This window comes from Vespula vulgaris, chromosome 9 (assembly GCF_905475345.1).
Source record: "Vespula vulgaris chromosome 9, iyVesVulg1.1, whole genome shotgun sequence".
Classification (NCBI taxonomy): Eukaryota; Metazoa; Arthropoda; class Insecta; order Hymenoptera; family Vespidae; genus Vespula; species Vespula vulgaris.
Window position 1 is genome coordinate 6,722,098 of NC_066594.1, and position 26,217 is coordinate 6,748,314.

At 27.9% G+C, this 26,217-nt stretch overlaps 3 protein-coding genes across 7 annotated transcripts; 2 read left to right on the plus strand and 1 right to left on the minus strand.

Moving 5' to 3' along the window:
* Window positions 1-201: 201 nt before the first annotated feature.
* LOC127066079 (vitellogenin-like) lies at window positions 202-6,947 on the plus strand. 2 transcript variants are annotated; one of them, XM_050999351.1, is made up of 22 exons: window positions 202-746; window positions 1,018-1,250; window positions 1,335-1,580; window positions 1,701-1,859; window positions 1,928-2,070; window positions 2,144-2,291; window positions 2,371-2,555; window positions 2,628-2,947; window positions 3,020-3,195; window positions 3,273-3,490; window positions 3,558-3,777; window positions 3,878-4,079; window positions 4,171-4,387; window positions 4,452-4,609; window positions 4,672-4,817; window positions 4,897-5,030; window positions 5,113-5,242; window positions 5,324-5,506; window positions 5,566-5,895; window positions 6,005-6,260; window positions 6,359-6,632; window positions 6,751-6,947. In XM_050999351.1, exons 1-22 carry the CDS (start codon window positions 734-736, stop codon window positions 6,920-6,922), a joined length of 4,263 nt encoding a protein of 1,420 aa, XP_050855308.1. In that variant the 5' UTR covers window positions 202-733; the 3' UTR covers window positions 6,923-6,947. The 2 variants fall into 2 exon arrangements, with proteins under 2 accessions (XP_050855308.1, XP_050855310.1); XM_050999353.1 differs by lacking the exon at window positions 6,751-6,947 and having other exon boundaries at window positions 203-746; window positions 6,005-6,163; window positions 6,316-6,478.
* Window positions 6,948-7,165: 218 nt separating this feature from the next.
* LOC127066086 (DNA-dependent metalloprotease SPRTN) lies at window positions 7,166-9,631 on the minus strand. Its single transcript, XM_050999372.1, has 5 exons — window positions 9,491-9,631; window positions 9,240-9,400; window positions 9,059-9,167; window positions 8,871-8,990; window positions 7,166-8,802 (listed from the first exon to the last, which is right to left on the minus strand). Exons 1-5 carry the CDS (start codon window positions 9,587-9,589, stop codon window positions 7,333-7,335), a joined length of 1,959 nt encoding a protein of 652 aa, XP_050855329.1. The 5' UTR covers window positions 9,590-9,631; the 3' UTR covers window positions 7,166-7,332.
* Window positions 9,632-10,182: 551 nt separating this feature from the next.
* LOC127066077 (uncharacterized) lies at window positions 10,183-21,497 on the plus strand. Of its 4 annotated transcripts, none has more exons than XM_050999348.1 (20): window positions 10,183-10,384; window positions 12,424-12,806; window positions 14,040-14,158; window positions 14,372-14,544; window positions 14,622-15,554; window positions 15,663-15,847; window positions 15,960-15,999; window positions 17,139-17,306; window positions 17,736-17,880; window positions 17,969-18,175; window positions 18,273-18,443; window positions 18,542-18,718; window positions 18,820-18,974; window positions 19,130-19,212; window positions 19,308-19,640; window positions 19,727-19,994; window positions 20,075-20,151; window positions 20,233-20,452; window positions 20,563-21,005; window positions 21,125-21,497. In XM_050999348.1, exons 2-20 carry the CDS (start codon window positions 12,565-12,567, stop codon window positions 21,252-21,254), a joined length of 4,269 nt encoding a protein of 1,422 aa, XP_050855305.1. In that variant the 5' UTR covers window positions 10,183-10,384; window positions 12,424-12,564; the 3' UTR covers window positions 21,255-21,497. The 4 variants fall into 4 exon arrangements, with proteins under 4 accessions (XP_050855305.1, XP_050855304.1, XP_050855306.1 ...); XM_050999347.1 differs by having other exon boundaries at window positions 12,442-12,806; XM_050999349.1 differs by lacking the exon at window positions 17,139-17,306 and having other exon boundaries at window positions 10,184-10,384; window positions 12,442-12,806.
* The last annotated feature ends 4,720 nt before the right edge of the window (window positions 21,498-26,217 follow it).

The window sequence follows — 26,217 nt, forward strand, 5'->3', positions numbered from 1 at the left end:
AAGTCATATATATATATATATATTTTAAGTATCATATATATATATTAGGTTTACCTTAATTAATCATTGTAATCACCATAATATATCATAATACATGCCATGCTATTTTATATGATATAACATTATATTTTCGTTGGTATCTGCTAACTTAAATTATTGCTAATTTTATTATCATTTAATGAATCATTTAATGATATTTTTTTAGATGATTATATATACATATTATTTTATATAGTAGATATGATTATTTATCAATAGCTATCTGCTTTGCTAGTCTAGGAGTTGCTTTAGTTGCATCGAACACATCATCATTGAAGTTATTTACTCTCATTAGCCTTGTTTTATTCAATGATAATAATGAATAAGAACGAAGGAGATATTATACGAACATTTAAAAAGAATTTATACCGTTTTGCGTATAATAATGAATATACTCAACGTATGGACGGTATATAAGTGACGATATATGTCGTTAAAAATTTACAGTGTTATATCAATTTTTAAAATCTCTATCTTGTATTTATTTTCTTTCTATTCTATAAAGATTATGTAGAAAAGCAAAGATAATATGATATACACAGTCTATACCATGACAGATAATTTATTGAGAGGATAAACATACATAAATGATTAATACAACGTATTTGTGGGTCACAGAGATAGGAGATGTAAGGGTCATCTTTTGACTTCCATGAACTCAGTTCACTTTAGTTGAGTTACGATCACATACATCATGAGTATTACAGGTATAATTTATTTTTCTTTCTTTATATTTATTAGATTAGTATTTTTTTAATGAATGAGTTTAGTGTTATTATAATACGAAATTTTTTAACTTATAACGATTATGGAAACATTATGATGTTAATATTTAAGTAAAATGGATATCAGTAAAGCACAAAATATAATTTAATATTTTACATATAATTATATATTTTACACATTTGTATTTTATTTCTCTCTCTCTCTCTCTCTTTCTATATATGTATATATGTATATATTATTTTTGTTTTGTAGATAACAATTTTGTTAAATATTTTCTTGCATGGAAACTAAGAAGAATTTTTGTTATTATATTACTATGCAGCATACAATCAATATATGGTTTATTTACCCCAGAAAAGGAATATAGATATTTGTATAATGCTACTTCTAGTTCAGGTGTCTTATTACCATCTAGTGCTACGTCTTCATGGGGTTTAAATGGAATACTTGTAATTCAAGCAAGAGAAAATGCTGCAGTAATGCAGGTATTTTTTTACAGACTTTAAAATATTATTTTCAATTTCAAGCAAAAAATATGATACTGTAATATATATGAATTTTATAAACAGTTTCAATCATTGAAAATGAATATCTGGAATGGAAAAATTGGAGAAAAAGGAGAAGATATAGATATTAACGAAAGTGCTGAAGATCTTTTAATGCCTTTTGAAGTCACATATAAAATGGGACTTGTAGAAAATTTCACTATACAAAATGAACCTGTTTGGGTTACAAATATAAAGCGCAGTATAGTAGGAATATTACAACTGGATCTCTCTACTATTGAAAAGGAAGCAGCGTTCCATTCTATGGAAGCAAGTTGTTATAATATCATAATATATCATTTATAAGTTATTATAATAATATTCAAATAGAGAGGAAGATAATTATACATTTTTTTGGAAATGATGATTTATTTTTTAATGTATTTGTAGATAAACCATTATGGTCAATGCAACATAGAATATGTTGTAAGTAGTGAGAACGATAATGAAAAAATAATTAGAAAATCTTTAGATCCACGGACTTGTATTGGTCAACCCTTTCGATTTTGGACCAATGTTCCAAGAATGCAATGTCCTCATTCTGAACAAGTGCGTTTTAACATACTATTTATTTTTCTAATTATTAAAAAGTTTATTTATGTATACAAATCCTTTAGGATCCCATTTTAAAATCTAGCGAACGATTATATTATGTGAGACATAATAACACTGTACAAGATATTCTATATATTAATGCAACAGGAGGAATTTATGTACAACCATTTCAAAGTTTTGGCGAAGCACATTTTTATTTTTCAAGGTATATTGTTTCGTTGTTTCTATAAAATTTATTTTTTAAGAATAATAGAATAATATCTATGTGGAGTCTGTAGGCAGAATTTTCAATTAATTACTGTACAAGATACAGTGAATCAAATTTCATTGTACAATCCACATACTGTAACTTTGCAACATGAATTGCCAGAGGAAGATTTGACACAAGGTAGAGGAGTACTTGATAAAGATAGTATTTTTAAAGTTGTAAGTTATATTTCATTTTATCATTTATTTTGATATTGTGTTCTTTTATTTTTTTAACAAAAATATTTCATTTTTACAGATAGGAAACTTATTAGATCGATTAAGCCAAACACTTGAGACTCCTGGTTTAGATACTGAAACAAATAATCTACATAACACAACTATCTCTATTCTTCTCTATTATCTTGGAATGTTAGACCGTACTGATTTAGAAATCGCATATAATAATATTTCAGGAACTAGTTACAAAGAAGAAACAATACGGTATAAAAAAATAATATTTTTTTTATATTTTATTTATATAGAATAATGTAAATATTATTTTAATTGTTGTAGGAATATGTTTCTGGAAGCACTTCCACAAATTGGAAGTAAAGACTCTGCTTTGTTTATATTTGATTTAATTCAAAGTCATAAAGTATCAGATATAATAGCAATACAACTTCTAACTCAATTACCATTTCATATTAGGAAGCCAGATGTACAATTATTAATAACTTTACGACCACTTCTAAGTTTAGAAAGAGAAATTTCTACAGAAATTCAGAATACAGCTATTCTTTCATATGGTACATTAATTTATAAAATATGTCTTGTATACTGTTCGTACGAAATACTTGACGATTACGTACGTTTCTATCTTGATAAATTCACAGGTATGCTTATAAAGTTCTTTTAATTTAAGTCTAAATAATATAATGACATATTAATATTGAAATATTTTCTAGAAAGTACTGAGTATGAAAAAAAAATGATATGGTTGGAAGGTTTGGCAAATATACAATTAGGAAGAGTAGTTGAATTTTTGGAATCTATAGCAAGTGGGAAAAATGCAGAATCACGTCATTTTCGTGTACTTGCAGCTTGGGCATCTCTCCCATCTGCACCTTTAAGACCAGAAATTGTAAGAAAATCTATAAAATTTTATATATATTTTATTATTGATGTTGGATATTTTATTATATATTTTTTTATACATAGATATATCCTGTGTACTGGCCCATGTTGGTAAATAAGACAGAGCATTTAGAAATGAGAATAGCTGCATTGACATTGTTAATTGTTTCTAATCCAACACCAAGTAGATTAATATCCTTATATTGGTATATGAAAACTGAACCAAATCTACATTTATATAATTATTTTTATACAACCCTAAAATCTATGGAGCAGACAACGTATCCCTGTTATCTTCACATGTATGTAGAAATTATTTCAAATATGTATATATTGTGTTTTATGTTGTAATTATATTTTTTTATTCAGGGGAAGTATAGCAGCACAATTTACACGTGTACTTCGTAAACCATCTAATAATAAATTATTACTAACTGGTAATTATCTGTTCGACTATAAAGATACATACAGAAAATTTGGAGCCATGCTTCATGGTATTGTTATAGCAAATCCAGCTACAAATATACCAGAAACAATGTATGTTACTTTGAATAATTATGGAAGTGGTACTACTATAAATCATGTATCTGTAAGTATAATATCTAGTTATTACATTTAAAAAATATATCAATGTCACATATATTTATATTATTGATAACTTTTATTTATAATGTGCATATTATTTATAGTTGTATATCAAAGCAGAAGGTCTTCTACATTCCTTATCAACTTATCTTGAAAATCCAACACAAGTTAAAGATATACTGAATCAATATAAATTAGATAGAAAAGAAATTGCACCAGTGCATTTAGAAATAATTGCACAAGTTCAACAAAAGACTGTTTTATGTTTACATTTAAATCATACAAATATTGCAAAAATAGTTCAATGTCAGTATATTATATTTAATTTATTATTAATACCGAATAATTCTTTTATATATAATAAGAGAAATAAGTTATATTTAATATTGTTTTCTAGATTTAGCTTCGTTACCTGATAATATATATCAAATCTACCAAAATACAGAATTTCATATTAATCAACAACGAATCAATATCCCTATAACTATGGAATCAGTACAAGTAACAGATATGGGTACAAATGTAAGACTTAGCATGACAGCAACATCATTATTTTCAATGAGAGGAAATTTTATACATTCAGATATTGGACGTAATAATCATGTTATATTAAGGTATATACTAGCTTTGTTATGTTGAAATTTTACAAGAATTTTTTATTTTAATATATATTCTTAGAACGTCCATTCATGGAAGTGAAATAATTGAAAATTATAATCCATTGGTTGATTTGTGGCATGCAGCAGAGAGAGCACAATCTATCCATGGATATCTTCCTATTAATATTACGATTGGATTAGATGAGAGACCATTTATCACATATAATACACCAGGAGGTATATTGACCCTATTATTTTTTAAATATTGAGATATACAGCTACTATATTTATATTTTCAGAACATTTTAAAATGGGAGTTGTTGCTCATGTAAGAACAGTTACTCATATAAGAGGAACTAAAACCCAAACAAAGTTAAAAGCTATTTGTCCTAATTGTCCGATATCATATACAGTTAGAAGAGAATTACCAATAAATAAATTGAAGGTAAACTCTTATTCAAATTATAATATATCTAATATTTACATAAAAGATAATAAAAATATCAATAAATATTTTTATCTAGACAATAAATTTATTTGAATTTGAATTCCCTGAGTTGGGAGGAAAAGTATTCACGAAACTTTTTGATTGTGAAAGTGCAATATCACGAGAAAAAGTAATAACAGATATATTATCATCCCACCAAGCTAATTATCAGTAAGTTTTATTTCATTTATATCAAATTTTAATTATTACATTGTTTATATAAATGACCTATATTTATTATTTATAATTTAAGGATTTGGCCAGGCATGAAAATAGTTTTGGCAGCAGTACATCTTTTAGATTATTTTACATATGTACCACCAAAAGGTAGCTGTGGATTAACTGTTTATGTAGAACCATTTGATGCATTGGTGCAAACTCAAGTAGGTATAAAATAAAATCATTCATAAATAATAATTTATTGATTCGTATAAACGTTGTCTTAAATATTTTTTGCTAAATAGGTAAAATTTGAATATGTAAAAAATAATAGACATCACATGATATCTTTGACAAATCGTGAACTTAATTCTCAACGTGTTTTATATCAATGGAATTTAGCTGCTCTTTATGATACTACTAGTTGGATTTCGGACAGTCTTAAAATCAAGGCAACTAAAATTACATCTGATGAAAAAATTATGAAGGTAATTTAGAAGTATATGAATAGTTGTAACAAATATGCATTTCAATATATTCTTTTTAGTTTTGTATAGAAGCTGATAGAGAAATGGATTGGGAATGGGACTTTTTAAATGTAAATCCTCCTTCTCCTTCCAAATTAAAATTAGTTCTTGTTTGGGGACCATCTGATACTGCTAAAGGTAAATGTAGTGGTTCGTCAATCATATTAAATTTGGTTGGTGAAGTTAGTAAAACACAGGTTGAAGAAAGTCAAAAAGAAAAATGGCCTTATGATCAATGCCGTAAAGAGTTAAAAAAAAGAAATTATGTTTCATACACTGATACTTGTTATGAAGCTTCAAAGGAATTATCTATCTTAAGAAAGTATCAATTTTTTCTTAACTACGAAAACGTAAGTAGATACAAATAGATTTGTGGAAATTATTCATAATGTATATGTTATTAATGCTGTTAATTAAATTTCTCTTTCTATTTACTATATATAATAATATTATTAACAGTTACCAGAGCCACTGTCAAAAATCGTGTGGAAGTTAAGAGCCGTGTATGAACTATTTGGTGGAAACAGTAATTATACCAATAATTCTGGGCAATTTCTTTTAAGTGCAGTCTTTCCTAAAAATTCTGACAGTACTGAACTGGAATTAGATTCGAATAAAGTGACTATACAATATGATTCTAATTTCATTGAAAATTTTTTAATACGAACACGAATCCATAGATATATGGATAGTGTTCTTTTTCATTCATTTTTTAGTAAGTTTTTATATATATTTATTTATTAACAATGATATATATTCTTTCTTTTTAGGCACGTTAAAATAAAACTCTAAATATTCTTTTACCATCAATAGGCACATGTATTATAGAACCAAATATTGTACGATCAATTTACAATACCACAATTGTATTTAACTCACATAAAAATGTATTATTACTTGGTCAATGCTATGATGATAATCCAAGATTTGCTCTTAGAGCTTCAAAAAATAATGTAATAGATGTATTTATTACCGATGAAACAGGTACTATAAAGATAATTCAATATTTCAATGGTGGACATGTATATAATGCTACATCACATGTACCATTAGAAAAGCACGTATTCCAAAAATTTGGATCTAAATGGTATGCAATTGTTGTTAATAAGTATTATAATAAAATAATACTGATATTTCAAATAATACTGATAGTTTCAATTGTTCAATTACAATATGAAGTTTAATAATAAGAAATTATGTTACAGGATAAAATTGCGCGATGAATCTGTTGATATATTGTTTCCTAATATTCTTTTATTTATGCATTGGACGCAAAAACAAGTTTTACTTTTGTTTCCTACTTATTTAACTGAATTCAGTTGTGGTATATGTACAGTTAATAGTTCTATTACAAATAATTTTTATGAAGAATTATAGAGTGATTTATAATTTTATTTATATGGAACAAAATATTATATATTATATAAATACAAGAATATTATAAATTGCTCTTAATGTTCTAATGTAAATATTATGATGTATGTTAATATATTAGAGTACAAAACAGAATGATAATTATGTTGTATATCACTCAATATTAAATATATTTTTAAGATTAAATTTAAATAAATGTAATATTAAAATATGTTTCTATAAAATAAAAAATAAAAGCTTTTGATGATTTTTTATATATAGTTTTATGATTAAAAGAAGTACTTTTCTTTATGAATGTTATATAATCTTCTGTAATATCGCAATATCATTAAGCAGAATATTATTTTTCATATCTTCATTTTCAATTCAATATATCTATTATATCTATTAGATCTATTAAATTACAAATATTTTTATTTAAGGCATGTATCCAAATGTTCATTCATAATATTTTCTGTAAATAATTCCATGCACAGAGGACAAGGATACTTTTGATCTGTTGCACGAACTTCTTCTAAATTATCATTGTTATTATCAATGCATGATATAGATTCATCATTAAACATTGTTCCAATACATTCTTCTAAATGATCATTTAATGATATTGTAGATGGAATGATTGCATTACAAATTAAACATTTTTGAATATTACGTATAGTGTTATTTTTTCTATAATTAGATTGTGCGTTTGTCTTTATAGTAGGACTATCAATAAATATACTATTAGGTGATTCAGAATCTGAAGAACTATTAATAATTATTGTATTAGATGATGAATTTGACAGACATTGTTCTGGAAGACATGTGTCAAGATGGTTATAAATATCTGTAATCTTAAAGCTGATATGGCATACTGGACAATCTGTGAAGTCGGACTTATGTAAATTTTCTAGTTTTTGTCGTTTTGTTGATGATGTATGCATTACATTACTCCGTTTAGGAGTAATAAAGATAGTATTTTCCATTAATGAAGTATCCATTTGACTATCAACATTACAATGTTGTGGAGTATTTTTTACATCATATGACTTTTTCTTATCTTTATTATCTAAACACGAATCTAAATGTTCGTTAATAATATTAACAGAAACAGTAACCTGACAAATAGGACAATTTACAAGGTCACTGACATCTTGGTTTAAAGCATCACTTTGACTTGCACTTGTGTTTCCTTGAACAGATTTTATAACTCTTTGTTTTGTATTAGTTTTATCATTCGATGATGTCTTCTGTTGTGATGACGTTCGTTGCTGATTATTACTTTTTATATAAAATTTATCTAATAAATTGCTTTTACCGATTTTAGAACCTCCTACTTGACCTGAATAAGAATATTTAGGAGTATGATTTTTGTTAATTACTTTAGAAGCAGATGAACTGTTTGGTCCTCCTACACCCCATCCATGAACATTATTTGTATTATTACCAAGTTTCTTTAGATTGCTATCTAACAGTTCATTATTTATTTTTTTATTAAGAGGAGTACTGGTATAAATATTGATCTTTTCATTTTCTGTGTTAGAAATTTTTGATATAGGTATAATTTTTGATCTAGATATATTGTTAAATTTATCTTGTGGACTATTACTATTTTTTAGCCAATCAGTTAGACTATTTTCCTTTTGAGTATTTTTGGATATCATTTTCGATTTTTGATTATTCTTTGTATTTCTAGTTTTAAAATTTTCTGGCTCCTTGATTTTTATGAACTGTCCACCACAACTTTGTTGATGTTCTCTCCACCAAAAATCTGATGGGCCTGGTGCACGGTTCATAGCTCTACGTACAGTTCCAAAATATGGAGGCCTTTTATAACAAGGACCATTGCACCTCCACCAATGTTGTTGATACAATTTAACTTCATCATGAAAAGTATGATATATCTGAAAATATATACAATATTATTACTATTGTAAACTATACAACTATTTATTTATCAACATTTATATACCGTTATGTTCGTTCCTGCCTCTTTATTTATTCTACGCATATGTTTGCAAAATTCCGGTCCATGTCCATCTCTATCGCGATTATTGTTAGTTAAAAATAAATAACCATGAATCATTTCATGCTAAAATGATAAAAATGATTATTATTTTGCAACTTGAAATTTAATTTTATCAAGAAAATGAACATTACCAATAATGTTTCGACAAGGTCTTTTCTTGGCCTTAGTTTAAGTAATGGAACACTAAGAGAAATTATACATTCTTTATTTCGTGGGTGATAAGAACATACTCCTGCACAGCTGTAGTAAATAATATGTATCTTTTTTAATTATATTTACAAAAGTATATAAAGTTTCAAATATCATTTATACCTTGTCATTCTATTGCTCCATTTAACCTCAACAGATAATAAAACATTCCAGAAAAAACGTGAATTAAATTGCATAAATAATGTATAAATATTAGGGGTTGGATCTATTATTTCTAATGTTTGATCAACTAACGTTTTTGGTTTGTAATGTTTATTATTTTTCTGTGAATAAACATTTAAATTTATTATGGAAATATAATAAATATAAAAAGAGTTAACATTAATAAGATAAAAAACTTGAAACATATTTACATCTTTCGGAATAATTGCATTTTCTGTTATACCAACAATGTTAAATTCGTCATGTAAATTTAATGCTAATTCCAAGTCACGATTTTTATGTGAATTCATATTTTAGCAATCTTTTCTTGAAGGATTTATATTCGCACTAAGCTGAAATAATCACGTTTCATTAGACACCATACAAATTCTTGGACATTCTAATTCGTTTAAACCTTTCGATATTTTAAATGATCGTTTATACTACTCGTATAACTTCATAGTACATGAAAAAGTGTTACCAGAATTTTTAGAACACGTAACAAATGTTTAATATAATAAACTTTCATATATTAATTCAAAATACAATGGAATTAACATAATTCATTAATATTTTTCTGAAACTTAGTTAATATTTTAAAAATTATTTATTATACATCCATTTTCTTTTCATAAAATGTATTTAATTTTGCTTTGTCACAACAATGATTTCTTTATTTGTTTATCATTTCTAGATTATATTTGTTAATAGATATTTACAGGAAATATTTGTTTACTTCAATCGATAAAAATAAGGTTAGTGTTGTATTTATTTATTAATCTAAATACACATAGTTAAAATAATAATTATCTACGTTAAGAAACTAATAGGTTATGTACGAAATTTGAAATTTGGAGTATTCCCGCTAGAGCCACTTTCAAGATATCAAGCCGGAAACAAGCAAGTTCGTGACGCAGTGGCGTAATCTTTTGCGGCCTGTCTGTTGCTTTGCAATTCGTTCACACAAACGGGTTCGTAAAATGGCGAGGTGCAGTTGTTATTTACTTACGTGGAATATAACGAGAAAACTTTGAGACAAATTAAATATATTAATTATTAATAGCTTAATAATAATAGTGAACTATATTTGTCGTATACGGGAATTCGTGAGTATTATTGTAAAACGTTTATAAATAAATATTTTAATGCGTGTGCGTTCATGATCCGATCATGTACCGATTACTCAAATCCATACGAATTATTCTTCTTGTTCTTAGTTAATGTCAATAATACCGGTATATCGAGTAATATATTATCTATTATCTTTTTTGTCGTTATTTTCTACTATTTTTATTGTTTATAACATTACATTTTGCAGTAAGGTTATGAAAAGAATTGATTGTTCTTTTCTTTTTATATATCATGATCATATACACATTAAATTAAGATTCTTTAATTAAGATTTTTGTACTTCCCAATTTATTATTCGTCTTATTCTCTACAATATACAGGATCGAACTCTGTTGAGTATCGTACGCACGTTATGTGTATGAATTTCTAAAGATCGATTCTACTTTTCTTTGACTTTTAGGTTATGACTCGGAAAAGATACTTCCTACGATGGTCATTATTTTAATCAGATGCAAGATTTATAGGTTTAACTGACTCCATTATTAAGTATTAAGAACAATATTAGTAGATATGACAAACTAAACTAGTCGAGGGAAATATTCTTTTTTCTAATATTCGTTATTTTTTCTAATTAAATTACGGACCTCTTCGCAAATTTATATATTTTTTAGTTTTAAATAATACATTTTTATCTTTATTCTCTATACGAAAAATTAATATAAAATAATACAATAAAAAAAATATATGTTCATCAGGTGTTATGTTGTGTGATTATTTAGATATTTTTCTTACTTGATTCATAAATTTGAATAATTAGCTTTTTAATAGTGTATGATATATATATATAAATTATTAGAATATATATATATATATATATATATATATATATTCTAATAATTTTTATTAGACTAAATAAATTTCCATTCAATTTAAAACTTTCTATTCATACTTTTTTATGAACAAAAATAAGATATTAATTGATGTATATGATCATGAGATAAAAGTATTATATATTATTTTTATTTAAGTAGAAACATTAATTTTTACAAAGTATTAAAACATAATACGTATTTAATACTTTACATAAACTCAGAAAATCAGCATAGTTATATCTTGACTAATGAATTATTGATCATGTATATTCATTTACATATATAATTAAAGACATAACAAACTGTTCTGGTTTTCTAATACAATACATTGCAACAAACTTATGCCATAGCATAGAAAGAATCTATATAACTATTTTCTAACTCACACACTACAAAATTTATTCATGACAATTGTTTTAGGTATCTAAATCTTTGAAGCACATGTTGTACAAACTTTCTAATAGGAAATTAAATTTTATTATTGGTTAACTATATATCATTTTATATATTAATCAGAATACTTGATTTGAATCATTTTTTTATTAGCATTAGTATTTTTGAGTTATCATTTGTTTGTTAGCAAGAGGATCAATATAATCAAAATATTGATATATTAGGTATACTACACAATTGTATTAATTGAACTATTATGTTCTATTCATAGTTTTAAAATATTCATTATATTAATAACAATATTATGTTATAAGCAGTATTATTTCTAAATGATAACTAGTAACAAATAAAAGCAATTTATGGTAATGATAAATTCATACATAATCTTTTGCTGCTTGATATTATAAAACATTCTTTTATATGCTTCTGTGCTAAGTTATGCCTATGATGCAATTAGTATATAAAAAATTAGAATACAAACAATTAATTTTGAATATTGAAGTTATATATGCGTGAAAATATATATTTAGTTTTTTGTTATTTAACTCGTGTATTAATAATATATTATTAAAACTTAATTAGTTCTTGCATAATTTTTAATCTAATTTTGTTTTATTTTTATTTTTCTTATTTAATTTTTATTTCCTAGAGATATGAAATATTTATATTGAAATATATATATATATATATATTTATGTATGTATGTATGTATGTATACACACAAATGTATATATATGTATATATATTTCACATAGGATAAATATATTATATCAGAAATTTTTAGAGTAATTGTAAATTATGTTTAATAGGTCGTATTGTCATTCTAGAAACTACATTCTACAGAAATGATATTAATGGACTGGTATATTCTGGCACAGTAGCAGCAGTCCAATACTGATCTACATTGATTGAGAAAAGATTATATTGCGAGCAGTAAAATCTTGTGTAATATGGCACAATATTATAACTTTGTGACCAATGCCAGTGGTACATTAACACTTGAGGAAGTACAGAGAATTTGCTCTGTAGAAGGGCAACATGTTCAAGTAGTTGAGGATGTAAATAATGGTGGTAATGGTTCACAACAATTTTTGGCTTATACTGCTGCCCAACAAAACAATGAGCAAACAATATTTTGCCAGCAAACTATTAACTTAGGGAGTCAAATCTCCACACCGCAATTGGAACAAGGGTAACTTATGCGCATGCATTTCAAGTATTCACGTAGTAAAATGATTTTCTTTTCATTGATCTGAATGCTTTGTAAGATGGGTATAGATCTAAATATCAAAATATTTTAACCTAAGTTTATTCATATCATTGAATTAATAAAAAAGGAAAAGAATAATACTGGGTTCAATTGATTATAATTAAATCATATCTCAATTTAATAGCATGAAAAATCAAAGAAAATATACGATAGTTTCTATATTTTATTAATAGTTAAATATAGTATAAAAAATTTAATACTATTTAAAAACTAAAAAAATTTAATACTATTTAAAAAAATATACCATTACATATTTATAATATTAAATTCATGTGGGATTATTTAGTATTAATCTTAATTATATATTATTTGTGTTTAGGAGAAGTGTTATATTGCTGCAGAATTTTTTGCAGAGTATTTATTATGATCTTTTATACAACGTTATGCTTGTATATTCATACAACCTTAATTTGTATGCGTGTGCCTCAAAGAATATATTAATATATCATTTTAATTTAAATATTGTCTTCTGTGTCTTTGTCATTAAATAACAGTTTTAATTTAAGTAGTAATTGTCATAAATCCAGATTAATATTATTTAGAAGACCTGAAGTGTATGATTTTGATGAACTTTTGATGAATTTTATGAAACTGTTGATGTTAGAAAATAGTATGTAATTAGGATTTATAAAATTAAAAAATAGTTCTCTACTTCTTGTAGTGTGTCAACCTTATATTTCTTTAGCTCTTTTAGTATATATATATATATATATATATATATATATATATATATTATATATATATATTATATATATATATTATATATATATATATATATATATATATATATATACATAAAAGTCAATATAATATCACATGATGTACTGTAATATAAAAAAAATAAATATATACTTTAAAGCTTCTCTTCATGTTATATTTATGTCTTATGTTTTGTAAAGTCTTATGTATTTCTATACTATTGTTATATCTATATTTTTATGACATTCATATCCTATATTTATTATAACTTATAGTTTTATGCTCAAAGTTATTTGATATTTTATAGTTTTAATTATATATACAAATATATATCATTATGAAAAATTGACACATGAGACAAACTTGATATAAAATATACAAAACTGATTTGTTCATCTAATTTCTTATAGATCCAAATATAAAGTTAATATCTAATATTATTTATTTATTTTTTAGGCAAAACGTGTTTATAATTAAAACAAATGAATCATCCCCATCTCAAAGTATATTAAAGCCTAATACAGTTAAAGTACATACAGCACCAGAAAATATAGTAGGTGTTGTGGATAAGAGAGGTAAATATTACTATCTTTAATGTAACAAATACATATATGATTCAAATTAATTTCCATGATTTTAGTTTACTTATTTCGTTTCTTTTATTATATAAAAGTTATGAAGTTTTTGTAACCAGTATAATCGAAATTTCTTTAAATTTATATTAAAATAAAAATTTTTCCAGTTTTGTTCTGTTTATTAAAGATTAATATAGTAAATTAAATTTGTAGCTATTAAACCATCCGTGGAATGTAATAATGATAATCAACAGATACAATGGATGAAGATGCAAGAAAATAGTGTTAATATAGATGCAGCTTCAAAACAGAATACTCTTTTACCAGAAAAGAGTCAAACTGCTATTTTAAATAAGAGTCAGCCACAAAATAATATAACGTTACCTGTAAGTGATTTTATAGTCCTGTATATATTAGTCATATATTTGTAATTTTTAATTTTAATAATGATATGTGTTTTCAGTTAACTGTACATGGAAATACTGAACCACAGGTTTATAATCCTGAATCTACAGAAAAGAAGTCAGTTAAACTATATCAAAATAAAAATCGACTTTCGGTGAATAATATACAAACAGTGTCTCCATCCATTCCTTCTGACGGTTTAAACGTAACAGATTCTACATCAAATCGAATACCACGTTATTATGTATCAAACGTTAAAGTAACTTCTCCTTCATTCCATAATAAAACAGTTAATGCGACTGGACAGAATGTAACAACAACACTTACGCGACAAGTTCGTGCTTCTTTTGTTCAAGTGTCTCCAACACGACCTACAGTTCCTATTCAGATGTCTAAAAATCCATTAAGACTACAACATCCAGAAATGGAACATTTAAGTCAAAGGATAAAACAAGCAAAATTACGACAATTGCAAAACGATCAACGATCGCAACAAAATATAAGAAAGAACCAAGTATCCAATATGTCACAAAAGCCTGTACAAAATATAACAGCTACTCCATTGCAACATCAACAAGTAGCAAATGTAATACAACAAAAGCAATTACAAAATATTACAACACAGTTTCAACAATTACAGAAGCAATCGTCAGTTGGGACTATAGAACAAAAAAGTCCACATCAATTACAATCTCAACTTTCTTCACCTTCACACAATATGCAAACAAATTCAAATGTTGATTCTGATTGTATTTTACAAGAAAGAGGTATTCTAAAACAACAGAGTTCTCCATCTCAAGCAGATTCAGAAGAAAGTGAAAGCATTGCATATCTACAGAAAGTTATTGCCAATCCTTCAAATACCATAGTACAGCGTCAAATACAAGGCAATACTGCAAAAATGTTAGTAATGTTACCTAATGGTGAACAGAGATTAATCACATTTGATATATCTAATGATGATTGTACTGTGCAAGATCTTCTTGAACAGGTATTATTGTTGTTGTTGTTGTTGTTATTGATATTACAAAATAATTACTTCATAAAGAATTTTTTATTTCTGTGTATATCATTTTTTATGAAAAATTAATATTATTAGGCAAACATTACATTTGGTGGCGAGACTGCTGTATGTTTAGTCTCGGATTCTACCTTGGGTATAAATTACATTGTGGAAGCAGGGCCAGGTACAAATGCCATATTGAATGAAATTCATGAGCACGACAGTAACACATCCCAAGATACTACAACTATCGGATCTCGTAATACTTCTCGTACTATTAGGTAAGATTATTTTGAAATTTTAATGTTGTACATATTATAAAACTATAGTTATCTTTATCCTAGAAATTAATATATTTGATAATTACATGTGTAAAAAATGAATGTGTTTTAGTTCACCTGATGAAAATAGCAATCCCATATGTCAAAATGAGGTAAGCAAAAATTACTATTTTATATAAAAACATTTGGATTCATTTTTTGACTAGTAAAATTAACTTTATAAATTAATTCAAAATATGTTTCTTATAAAAAATGTTCTAAATGTGTATTGATAAAAATATCACATTTTGAATATATGTCACTTGAGTATATATTTTTTTATTTGTTATATTATTGTTTTATAATATACTATAATTTGAAGTTTTTTTTTTCCTCCTTTTTTTTTCTTCCTTCCCTTGAAAATATATGAAGATTTAGGAGTATGGAGCAGTAGAATACTTCATTATATTTCATAATATTAACACTTTGCGGTATCCGTGATTTTTGTGATAATATTAATGATTTCAACATAATGAAACAGATTGTAGAGAGCATTTTAAATATTATTTAAATATTTTTTTCTTCATTAGAAAGTAATTCATTTTTCTACATTTTTTTCCAGTTCAAGTATAGCATCCATATTTATCAATCTCTAATTCTAGACTGTGTCCAAATAATTTTGTTTACAACTGCTTTAGCGTTGCTAATTGACGTTCTACACTCATGTTTTTGACATTAATGGATACACACAATCAAACATGCATTTGTATTACTGATAAAGTCTATGTTATCAAATAGTGGTGATACAGTACCATCGGTGGACCGCGAAGTGTTAGTATCTCATGTGCTAATTAACAGTGAATTATTATATAATGTGTATCACATATAATGATTTTTCAGGTTTTTATTTTATATAGAAAGAATTAATTTATTCATGAAATATTTATGACAGATTATTATTATATAATATTTATTAATATTTATTATATATGATGTATTCTATATTCCAAGGTTTATTTATTAATTTTAAGGATAATCAGTATATATAAAAATTCTATTCTGGATATATATAATAGCAGTACCAATATTGTGTTACTTTACACTGTTAACATTTGTAAAATATAACTATGTAATTCAAAAAATAGTTACCAATTAAAATGACAGAATTTTAATTTGGGCAATAACTTTATACATTATAATATGATATTAAAGTACATACAAGTAATAATTGGTAATATCAATTTGACACATACAACATTATTATATTAAGTAAGTTATGGCAGAAGCTATAACACATTTTCTATGGAATTAGGAGGCTAAATACGTCGAGGGAAAGCTTGCACTCTGTCCAAACTGTGGTATTAGCTCATTAGACTTCAACCGATGTCAACGATGTTTGAAAAAATTACCAGAGGGTGTGAAGACGATACCTATGACTGTGGGTATACAAGAAAAGAAGGAGAACATGCTGTCTGTCAATGTAAGGATCATGACTGGAATGCTTGAAGACCAGTATAGTGCATTGTACTTAATATTAAAAAATTGTTTTAAAATATAGTGATTGAGTGACAGATGAATGCATAACGAATTCATATTACTTAAATTGTACATGCTTATATAGTATTACTAAATGAAGAAAATTTGCACACAGTTCTCTTATATTATATATATATATATATATAAATATATGTAGCATAATTTTTAAGATACTAAATTTATTAATATAATTTTAAACCCAAAAGTTTTCCACGCGTTGAAGTTTCAGGTGATATTGGTAGCAGATTTCTTCTGTGATCATTTTTTTATCTCATATTTCAGATTTTCTTTCTGTTTTTTCTTTTTTTTGTTATTTTTAATAAAAATATTTTTTGATGTGTCTTAAATATATTATAATATTATATTTTTACAGACGTTTTATAAGAAAAACAATGAACGAAATTCTTCAGCAAAATTGGAGAAATTAGAACGCGATGGATCTGCTTATAAACGTGGTAGAGGAAGAGGAAGAGGAAGTTTTACATCAAGAACAACAAAAGTTATTAACAAAGAACCAGGTATTTTTAGAATGTGTATTGTACTTTAATAATATTAAATAATAAAAATAAAATATATTGTCTATATATCAATTATATCATTTTTCAGAATGTTTAACTATATCATCAGATGAAGATGAAGAAGGGAAAACTAGAAAAGTAGATGGTGTTAACAGTAATGCAGTGTCAAGTAACGCAAGTAATAATTTTACAGAAGAAATGGAGACAATTCTTGATAAAGAACCAGTAATTACAAACAACTCTGTTTCTAGCACAAATGTTGATTTACCACCAAGCAGCGAAGAATGTACTGAAGGTAATAATACTGATGATTAATTTCATCATCAAGATAAATATCTTTATAAGATTTATTCCAGGATATATTTCTGTATTATTACAATTGCTTTTTATAGGCGGAAGTACAAAATGTGAAGATCAGAATTTTACAGATAATTCTACACAAAATATACATACAACTATTTTGTGTCGGACAGTCAGAATAGGTTCATATAAATATGTTCCACCAGAGAAAATACTAATATCTCCAAGTGGAATAAGATTTGGGATACCTTTATTAGAAGATGGTAAGGATTGAATAAATAGTATATAATTAAATAGTATATATTCTCTGTTAAAAAAGTATTTTTATATTTCTATGTGTTTGTATTGTTATATATTACAGATAAAAGTTTTGTTACATTGGATGTTAAAGTTCAAGATTTAGTAAAGGTATTGGTACATTTTGGAAAATCTATGCCTGTTATTTTCTTTTATACAACCACAAGTGCAGGTGCGATGATTCGCGAATTGTTAGGAATGCAAGATCCAAAAGGGCCATATTATGATCCAGCTGGTAAAGGTAAGTAGTAATTCAAATTTTACATATACTATATTTATAGATATATCTATTATTTTATAAAAATTTCATCTCTTTCTATAAAATATTTTTCTGCTATATAGATCACACACATAGACGGATTACTTTACTGCCAGAAAAATTATCGGACGAATCAAAGGTTGCATTGAAAAATATATTCATGATTAGAAAAGGCTTGCTTGAAGAATTGAATCCAAAAGAAGCAAATGATATTTTAGTGCGAGCGTCGCCAAAAGATGTATGTGCTATTGTTCAATATAATTAAAGGGTTTTATATATATATATATATATATATATATATATATATATATAAAATGTGGTTTTATCTTTTATATATAATTATACAAAATTTATATTTCTTTGTTTAATATTTATTCCATTTTTTCCGTATAGAATTCACTAGTTCCAGGTCTTACTAGAAGATACAGTCAAACATCACTTTCAAATACATCTACTGTAAATGGTGGAATACAAACGTAAGAAACTATTTGATTTAAATAAAATTAACATGTATTAGGTATATTTTTTCATACTTCATATTTACATATCTCTGATCTACTTCATTTTACAGAATAACAGTATATCCACCACCTCCAGCAAAAGGTGGTATAGCTATAAATACTGAAGATTATTTATGTCTTGGAGAAGATCAGTTTTTAAATGATGTAATTATTGATTTTTATTTGAAATATTTAACACTGGAAGTGTTATCAGAATCAGATCAACATAGAACACACGTATTTAGTTCATACTTTTATAAACGTTTAACAAGTCCTCATGCTCAAGCTGGTGAAAGTACAGTTCCTCTTTCCGCAGCTGCTAAAAGGCATGCAAGAGTACAGAAATGGACTAAAAATGTTAATATATTTGAAAAAGATTTCATTGTGATTCCTATCAATGAACAGTAAGTGTATATATTAAATGTTATATATATATATAATGCTTTACGTATATATTAACATTAATAATGTATAATGTTTTTATTTATAGTGCACATTGGTTTTTGGCGATTATTTGTTTCCCTGGTTTGGTGGGAAAAGTTTCTATAAATCCTAAAACTATTAAAGAAGAAGATGTTCATAAAACAGTTCAGAAAAGTAAAAAATTGAAAGACCTTAAAATTCAAGCTGTGACAATTGGAACTACTACGATAACTCCAGTAACAACTACTATAACAATAGATCAAGGAGATGATGGTTCGGAAAGAGATGAAGCGGAAGGAGACGATGAAGAAATGGAGATGGATAGTGACGATGAAGTAAGCGATAATTAATAATTTTTTTAGATAGTATACAGAGGTACATGTTAATATATATATATATTTTTTTTTAACTTCAGGAAGAAACTGAAGGACAAGAAAACAATAAAAACCAAGAAACAGATCAAGGTTTACAAAATATAAATTCTGTAAAAGTGTAAGTATAATAATCGAAACAATCCGATCGCTTATTTTTAACTAAAAAATGATATTGAGAATATTTATGTTTTTTTTTTAGTCCCTGCATATTGATATTCGATTCTCTTGCGGGTGCTAGTAGATGTCGTGTTGTTGCTACATTAAGAGATTATTTAAGTTGCGAACATGTTGCTAAAATGGGAATTGAAAAGACATTTTCAAAAGAGACTATTAAGGGAGCATCTCCGAAAGTTCCTCAACAATCAAATTTTACTGATTGCGGCCTATATGTATTACAATACGTGGAGAGCTTCTTTAAGGTATATATGTATATTAGTTATTATTAATTATTAAAACACACACACATATATATGCATGTATGTATGTATTAATTATCAAAGATTTATTAAATTAAAAATGTTTAATCCAGGATCCCATTAAAGATTATACATTACCAATAAAAACTTTAAAACATTGGTTTGAAGAAATAATTGTTACAAGAAAACGTGAGGAGATATCAAAGTTGTTAACTAAATTAATGAACGCTACAAAAGGCGATAAGAATATTACATTGCCAGTTGTAAACTTTCCTACACAAGATGGCAAGTTGAAACCAAAATCTGAAAATCATGTTGAAATAAAACCGGTGAAAACAGAAATAGAAATAAAAAAAAAGCCTATGTCAGAAACAGAAACAACGCCCCGTGCGGCTAATAGCACGGTACCAGCTCAAGCAGAAAACAAAGAATCAAGTAACGAGGTAGTAAATAAAAGTACCTATCAGATCATTCCTTTTTCACCATGTACAAGTTCTTCTAGCTCGACTGATAAAAATTCGTCGGAAATGTTGGTTGATACAAAAATTCACACAAGGTATTCATATCATAATATCGTCGCAGTTTTGCAATGATTTGATATTTGAATTAATTTTATATTAAATATAATACTATAATCGTCATTTACACTTAACGCACAACATTATTTTATTATAGATCGCCGAGTGAGATAATATCCTATTTAAAATCTAAACGGATTCCTAGGTTAATGCTAAGAACAGACGCTCAAGATGATTCTCAGGCCGCTAAAAAGCATAAAGGAGAGTTTTTTGAACCTTGTAAATAAATGTTACTTTCTTTTTTATAACGATACAAATACTTTAGTCTCCACATTCATAAAAAACACATGAAATCATTTACCTATGTAACAAAGTATGTAGTTAATAATTCGTAAGATGAATAAAACCATTAAGTCCAAACCTAAAAAAAAAATCAAGTTAACACGATTATACGATTATTATATATACATAACATATATGGGCATTATTTATTAAATAATTTTTTAAATATAAATTTAACGATTAAATCATTAATTTTCATTTATTTCTCTTTCATCAATATTTAATATGTAATATCGTCTTTTTTAAAAAGTCGATATATACGTATTATCCGATTAAAACTATAACGAACGAGAATGAAAATATTCGAGATGATATTAGGAATAAAACTGAGAAAGGAAATACATCATTGTATCTTAACATACAGGAGGTGGTTCAATATTGGGTCAAGTTAAATTTTTAATAGGCTATAAAATGAAAGCTGTTATACCAAAGTGAGAAAAATAATTTATTTTTGAGAGATTTCTCAGATAATTCTTATAAAATATTCTTCAAAATTTCATAAAAATATATTATGTTTAAATTTAAACATGAATTATATATTTAAAATAATACATAGTAATTCTAATCTACCAGGTTTTTAAAAACTGTACTTATATTATAAACATTAGGTAATATTATTACAAATAAATATATTGAGTAAAAAGATCAAGAATTCTGATACACTCTTCTGTGATTAAGGCTGTTCATCACCTTTTACTCGAAGCGTATGTGACTTCAGCGACGGGTATGGATAAAATATGAACTATAAGTACAAGCGGGAAACACTGTCGCCGCCATGATTAATCTATAAGCTTGTGTAGGTTATAAATTATTAACATGTAACACAATGATCAGATTAGATGAGTTAGAATAGAAAGTGTTAATAGGTTCAAATTCAAACTTTTCATTCATCCATATTTACGTATCCATATTAATGTGGCGTGCCTATCGCAATAATCCGTGATTGATATGCTGCAGCACTAGTACGTATTTATATTACCATATAAATGTATAAAAGATAATAAAGATAAGAAATATAATTAATACAAAAATAAGTGAAATCACGAAAAAAACTGTACTGAAAATATTACTTCATAAATAGTGTGGAAATGAACTAGTTTTGATTTCTATAAAAATAATATTTAATGTATAAACATATATTTACTAATTATTCTTTTTACTAAATAATTGATTAAATTTTGATATTAGTCACAAATTTATATATTTTATATGCATTTGTTTAAAGAATTTTAATATATTCGATCTATTTATTTGTGTAAATATTATTATCAGTATAAAATAATTCTACGCAGCTGTTCCCTACGTGTAGTAACAGGAATGGCACCTTATTCCATTAATTTGCGAGTAGATCTAGAAATTTACTTAAAATATGCAGCTATTCGCCCGATAGTACTTGTATAATACTGGATTTTAATATAATACAAGTATTATCGACCCAGGTCCCACCGCGTGGAGGTTGCTGCATCTGGAGACCCACGGACTAACGGTGACTCGACTCTCTACTACTTCTACTACTATCAAGAAAGCAAAGCAACGGGGCGACCTCCACTCCCGACGAATTCAAGCCTCCAAACGCTAAAATTGCAGCCCCATGCGTCTCCGCATTTGGGAACCGACTTACGCATAGCTCAACTATCCAACATCGGAAGCTTCGATCACCACTTTAGCACAACCGGTCGTGCTTTCGCGACAAACGCCGGAATCCAAAATTGAGTCCTACCGCATTCACAGATACTTACGCGAGTATTCCGGAAACACTCACGCGAATATGTTGAATGCGTTAGAGCCAATTTAGGACTTAATCGCGCCCGAGAACACCAACACCTTTGCCAGCCGACATAAGCGAGTGTTCTTCTATCTTGCCCGAACGGGAGAAAAGAAATCTTTCTACGCCTGAGGTAGAAAGATTCTTTAAACACCCGTGTAAAAATCTAAGTCCCTCGATGGTCCTTGGGTGAGGCAACGATTGCTGCACCTGGAAACAAACGGACTAACGAGGATTCTACTCTAAAATCCACGATCCGAGATGCCCTTCCGCTTCGGGAGCTTCGAGCTTCTCAGCAAACTGGAGATGTATAAAACCCCGCTTACAGATTGCTCCGCCGTCCACACCGTCGGCTTCAGACATATCGAGACACGACCGGTCGTGTCTATATTTCGATTTCAAAAATCAAAACGAAGTCCTCGGTAGGACTAAATCTCGCGATCGCGAACACCCACGCGCGTGCCGGCCGTCACGCGCGTGAGTGTTTTCCCTATCATTCGCGTACGGAAGCAAGGAGACATACCCTTCCTGCATATAATAAATTTTATATGCAGAGAGGTTCCTTTAACTCCCGTGTAAGAATCCCACGATGATCCGTGCCTCGATCACCTAGTCTGAAACAGAAAAAGAATAAAAGAAAAAAAGATAACCATGTAAAAATTACATACAAAATTATATGCAAAAAACATTTTTATTGAATAACTTCCCTGTAAGAATATAATTTCAGCATGGTAGATCCCTCCATAATCTAACCTGAAACAGAGAAAGAGAAAAAGGAGAAAAGAATAATATAATCAATAGAAATATATATAATTAATAGAAATGCATAAATAAATATAAACGCATATAATTAATAGGTATATATAGGATTAATAAAAATCTATAGTGAATCTAAATGTATATAATTAATGGAAATGAAAAATAATTCAATAAATAGACTTCACGATCATCGGCCCCACGACGATTCATCTTTGGATCATTTAACGTGAAACAGCAAATGGGTAAAAGAAGAAGAGAAGAAGAAAAAGAAAAAAGAAAAGAGGAGAAGAAAAGAAAAAGAGAAAAAGAGCACTGAGAGATGCCGAGATGGCAGCCCGCCAAAAGGCCCACACCCGAGGGCCCCTCCCAAGGGTCCCACCCAAAGTTAACAATTAATAAAAGTTAATAAAAGTGATTCATATACTAAATAAAAGTATATAATTAATGTAATTATCAAAAGTATATAATTAGTTAAATTGTATAAGTAATAAAAGTCAATAAGGATAAACAGGAATAATAGCTAACATAAGTGCGACGAAAAAGTTTTCTGTACGTTTTCTTAGAAAATTAATTAAAAATTTTGTTACACTCAAATTTATTTGTCTGTGGAAATATAACTAACAATTTGAAATGTAATCAATTTAACGTTTACTTGAACTTAGACAAACGAGAGATATTGGAAAGATATTTAAATATGCAGCCATTCGCTCGGTAGTACTTGTGGTTTATAATTATATGCATAATTTAGTTATAGATTTAAAAAATAATTAAGACATAGATTTCGATATTTCGCAAGTACTACCGACCCAGGTCCCACCGCGTGGAGGTAGCTGCATTTGGGGACCCACGGGCTAACGGGGACTCTACTTTAAAATTCGCGTGACCGGCGTGATCATATTATCGGCGTTCTATAAAACGAAGTCCCCGGTAGGACTTTTAATCGCGCCCGAACACTCCCGGGAGTGTTAGAATTACGGTGACTCTACTCTAAATTCGCGTTCGCGGCGTCCACGCACCAACCGAGAATTCAGGCGGCTAACTGGAGGAGGGTCAGTCCACGCTTACGGATAGCAGATCCATACCACTCGGCAGCACACGAACCGACACACGACCGGTCATTATTCGGTTTAGCAATCAAACGAAGTCCATTACCGTAGGACTTTTAATCGCGCCCGAGAACACCAGGTCTGTGCCCGCCGACACAGGCGTGAGTGTTCTTTCTATCTTACCCGTATTCGCGTCTAGCAATCGATTATGAAACGAACCATTCGACGATAAATCGGACCTGCGCCGATATATCGAAATCCGTGGAGAAGCGGAGAAGAAGAAGAGACAGAGGAAAAGAAAGCCGAAACATGCGCGCACGTGAAACCGATAGGACTTAAAAGAAAAGAAAGAAAAGATATCCGGAAGGTGCAATGAAACACGTACAGATATGAAAAAGATGAGATTGAAAAGAAAAAATGGACATAGAAAAGAAAAGAAAAGAGAATATGAATTAGACAAAGATAGAATACGAAAATCGAGCTGGATTTGTCGGTACTACAAGAAGGAGACCCGCACAGAAGCCCACGCCCATGAGCCCCACTCATGGGACCCACCCGAAAGAATCTATAATAATTAGTCTGGAATGATTATTTTAATTATCACATAGCTATGCGAATCAATGAATAAAAATGACTGTGAACTTATTGCTGAATGTACGAAAGATATGAGAAACAATGTGATATATAATTTGGAATTACATAGAAAAGATTTTGGAAAAGTCTTTGAAGTGTGCAGCCATTCGCTCGGTAATACTTGTATCCCCTAAGATTTCGACATAACGCAAGTATCACCGACCCAGGTCCCACCGCGTGGAGGTTGCTGCATGTAGAGACCCGCGAGCTAACGGGACTCTACTCTAAAATCCACGATCCGAGATGCCTTTCCGCTTCGGGAGCTTCGGGCTTCTCAGCAAACTGGAGATGTATAAAACCCCGCTTACAGATTGCTCCACTGTCCACACCGTCGGCTTCAGACATATCGAGACACGACCGGTCGTGTCTATATTTCGATTTCAAAAATCAAAACGAAGTCCTCGGTAGGACTAAATCTCGCGATCGCGAACACCCACGCGCGTGCCGGCCGTCACGCGCGTGAGTGTTTTCCCTATCATTCGCGTACGGAAGCAAGGAGACATACCCTCCCTGCATATAATAAAGATTATATGCAGAAAGGTTCCTTTAACTCCCGTGTAAGAATCCCACGATGATCCGTCCCTCGATCACCTAGCCTGAAACAGAGGAAGAGTAAAAGAAGAGATAACTGTAAGAGTACAAAATAAAAAGACAGTAAAAATTAAATACAGCAGTAAAAACTAAAAATTTAATAAAATATGAATA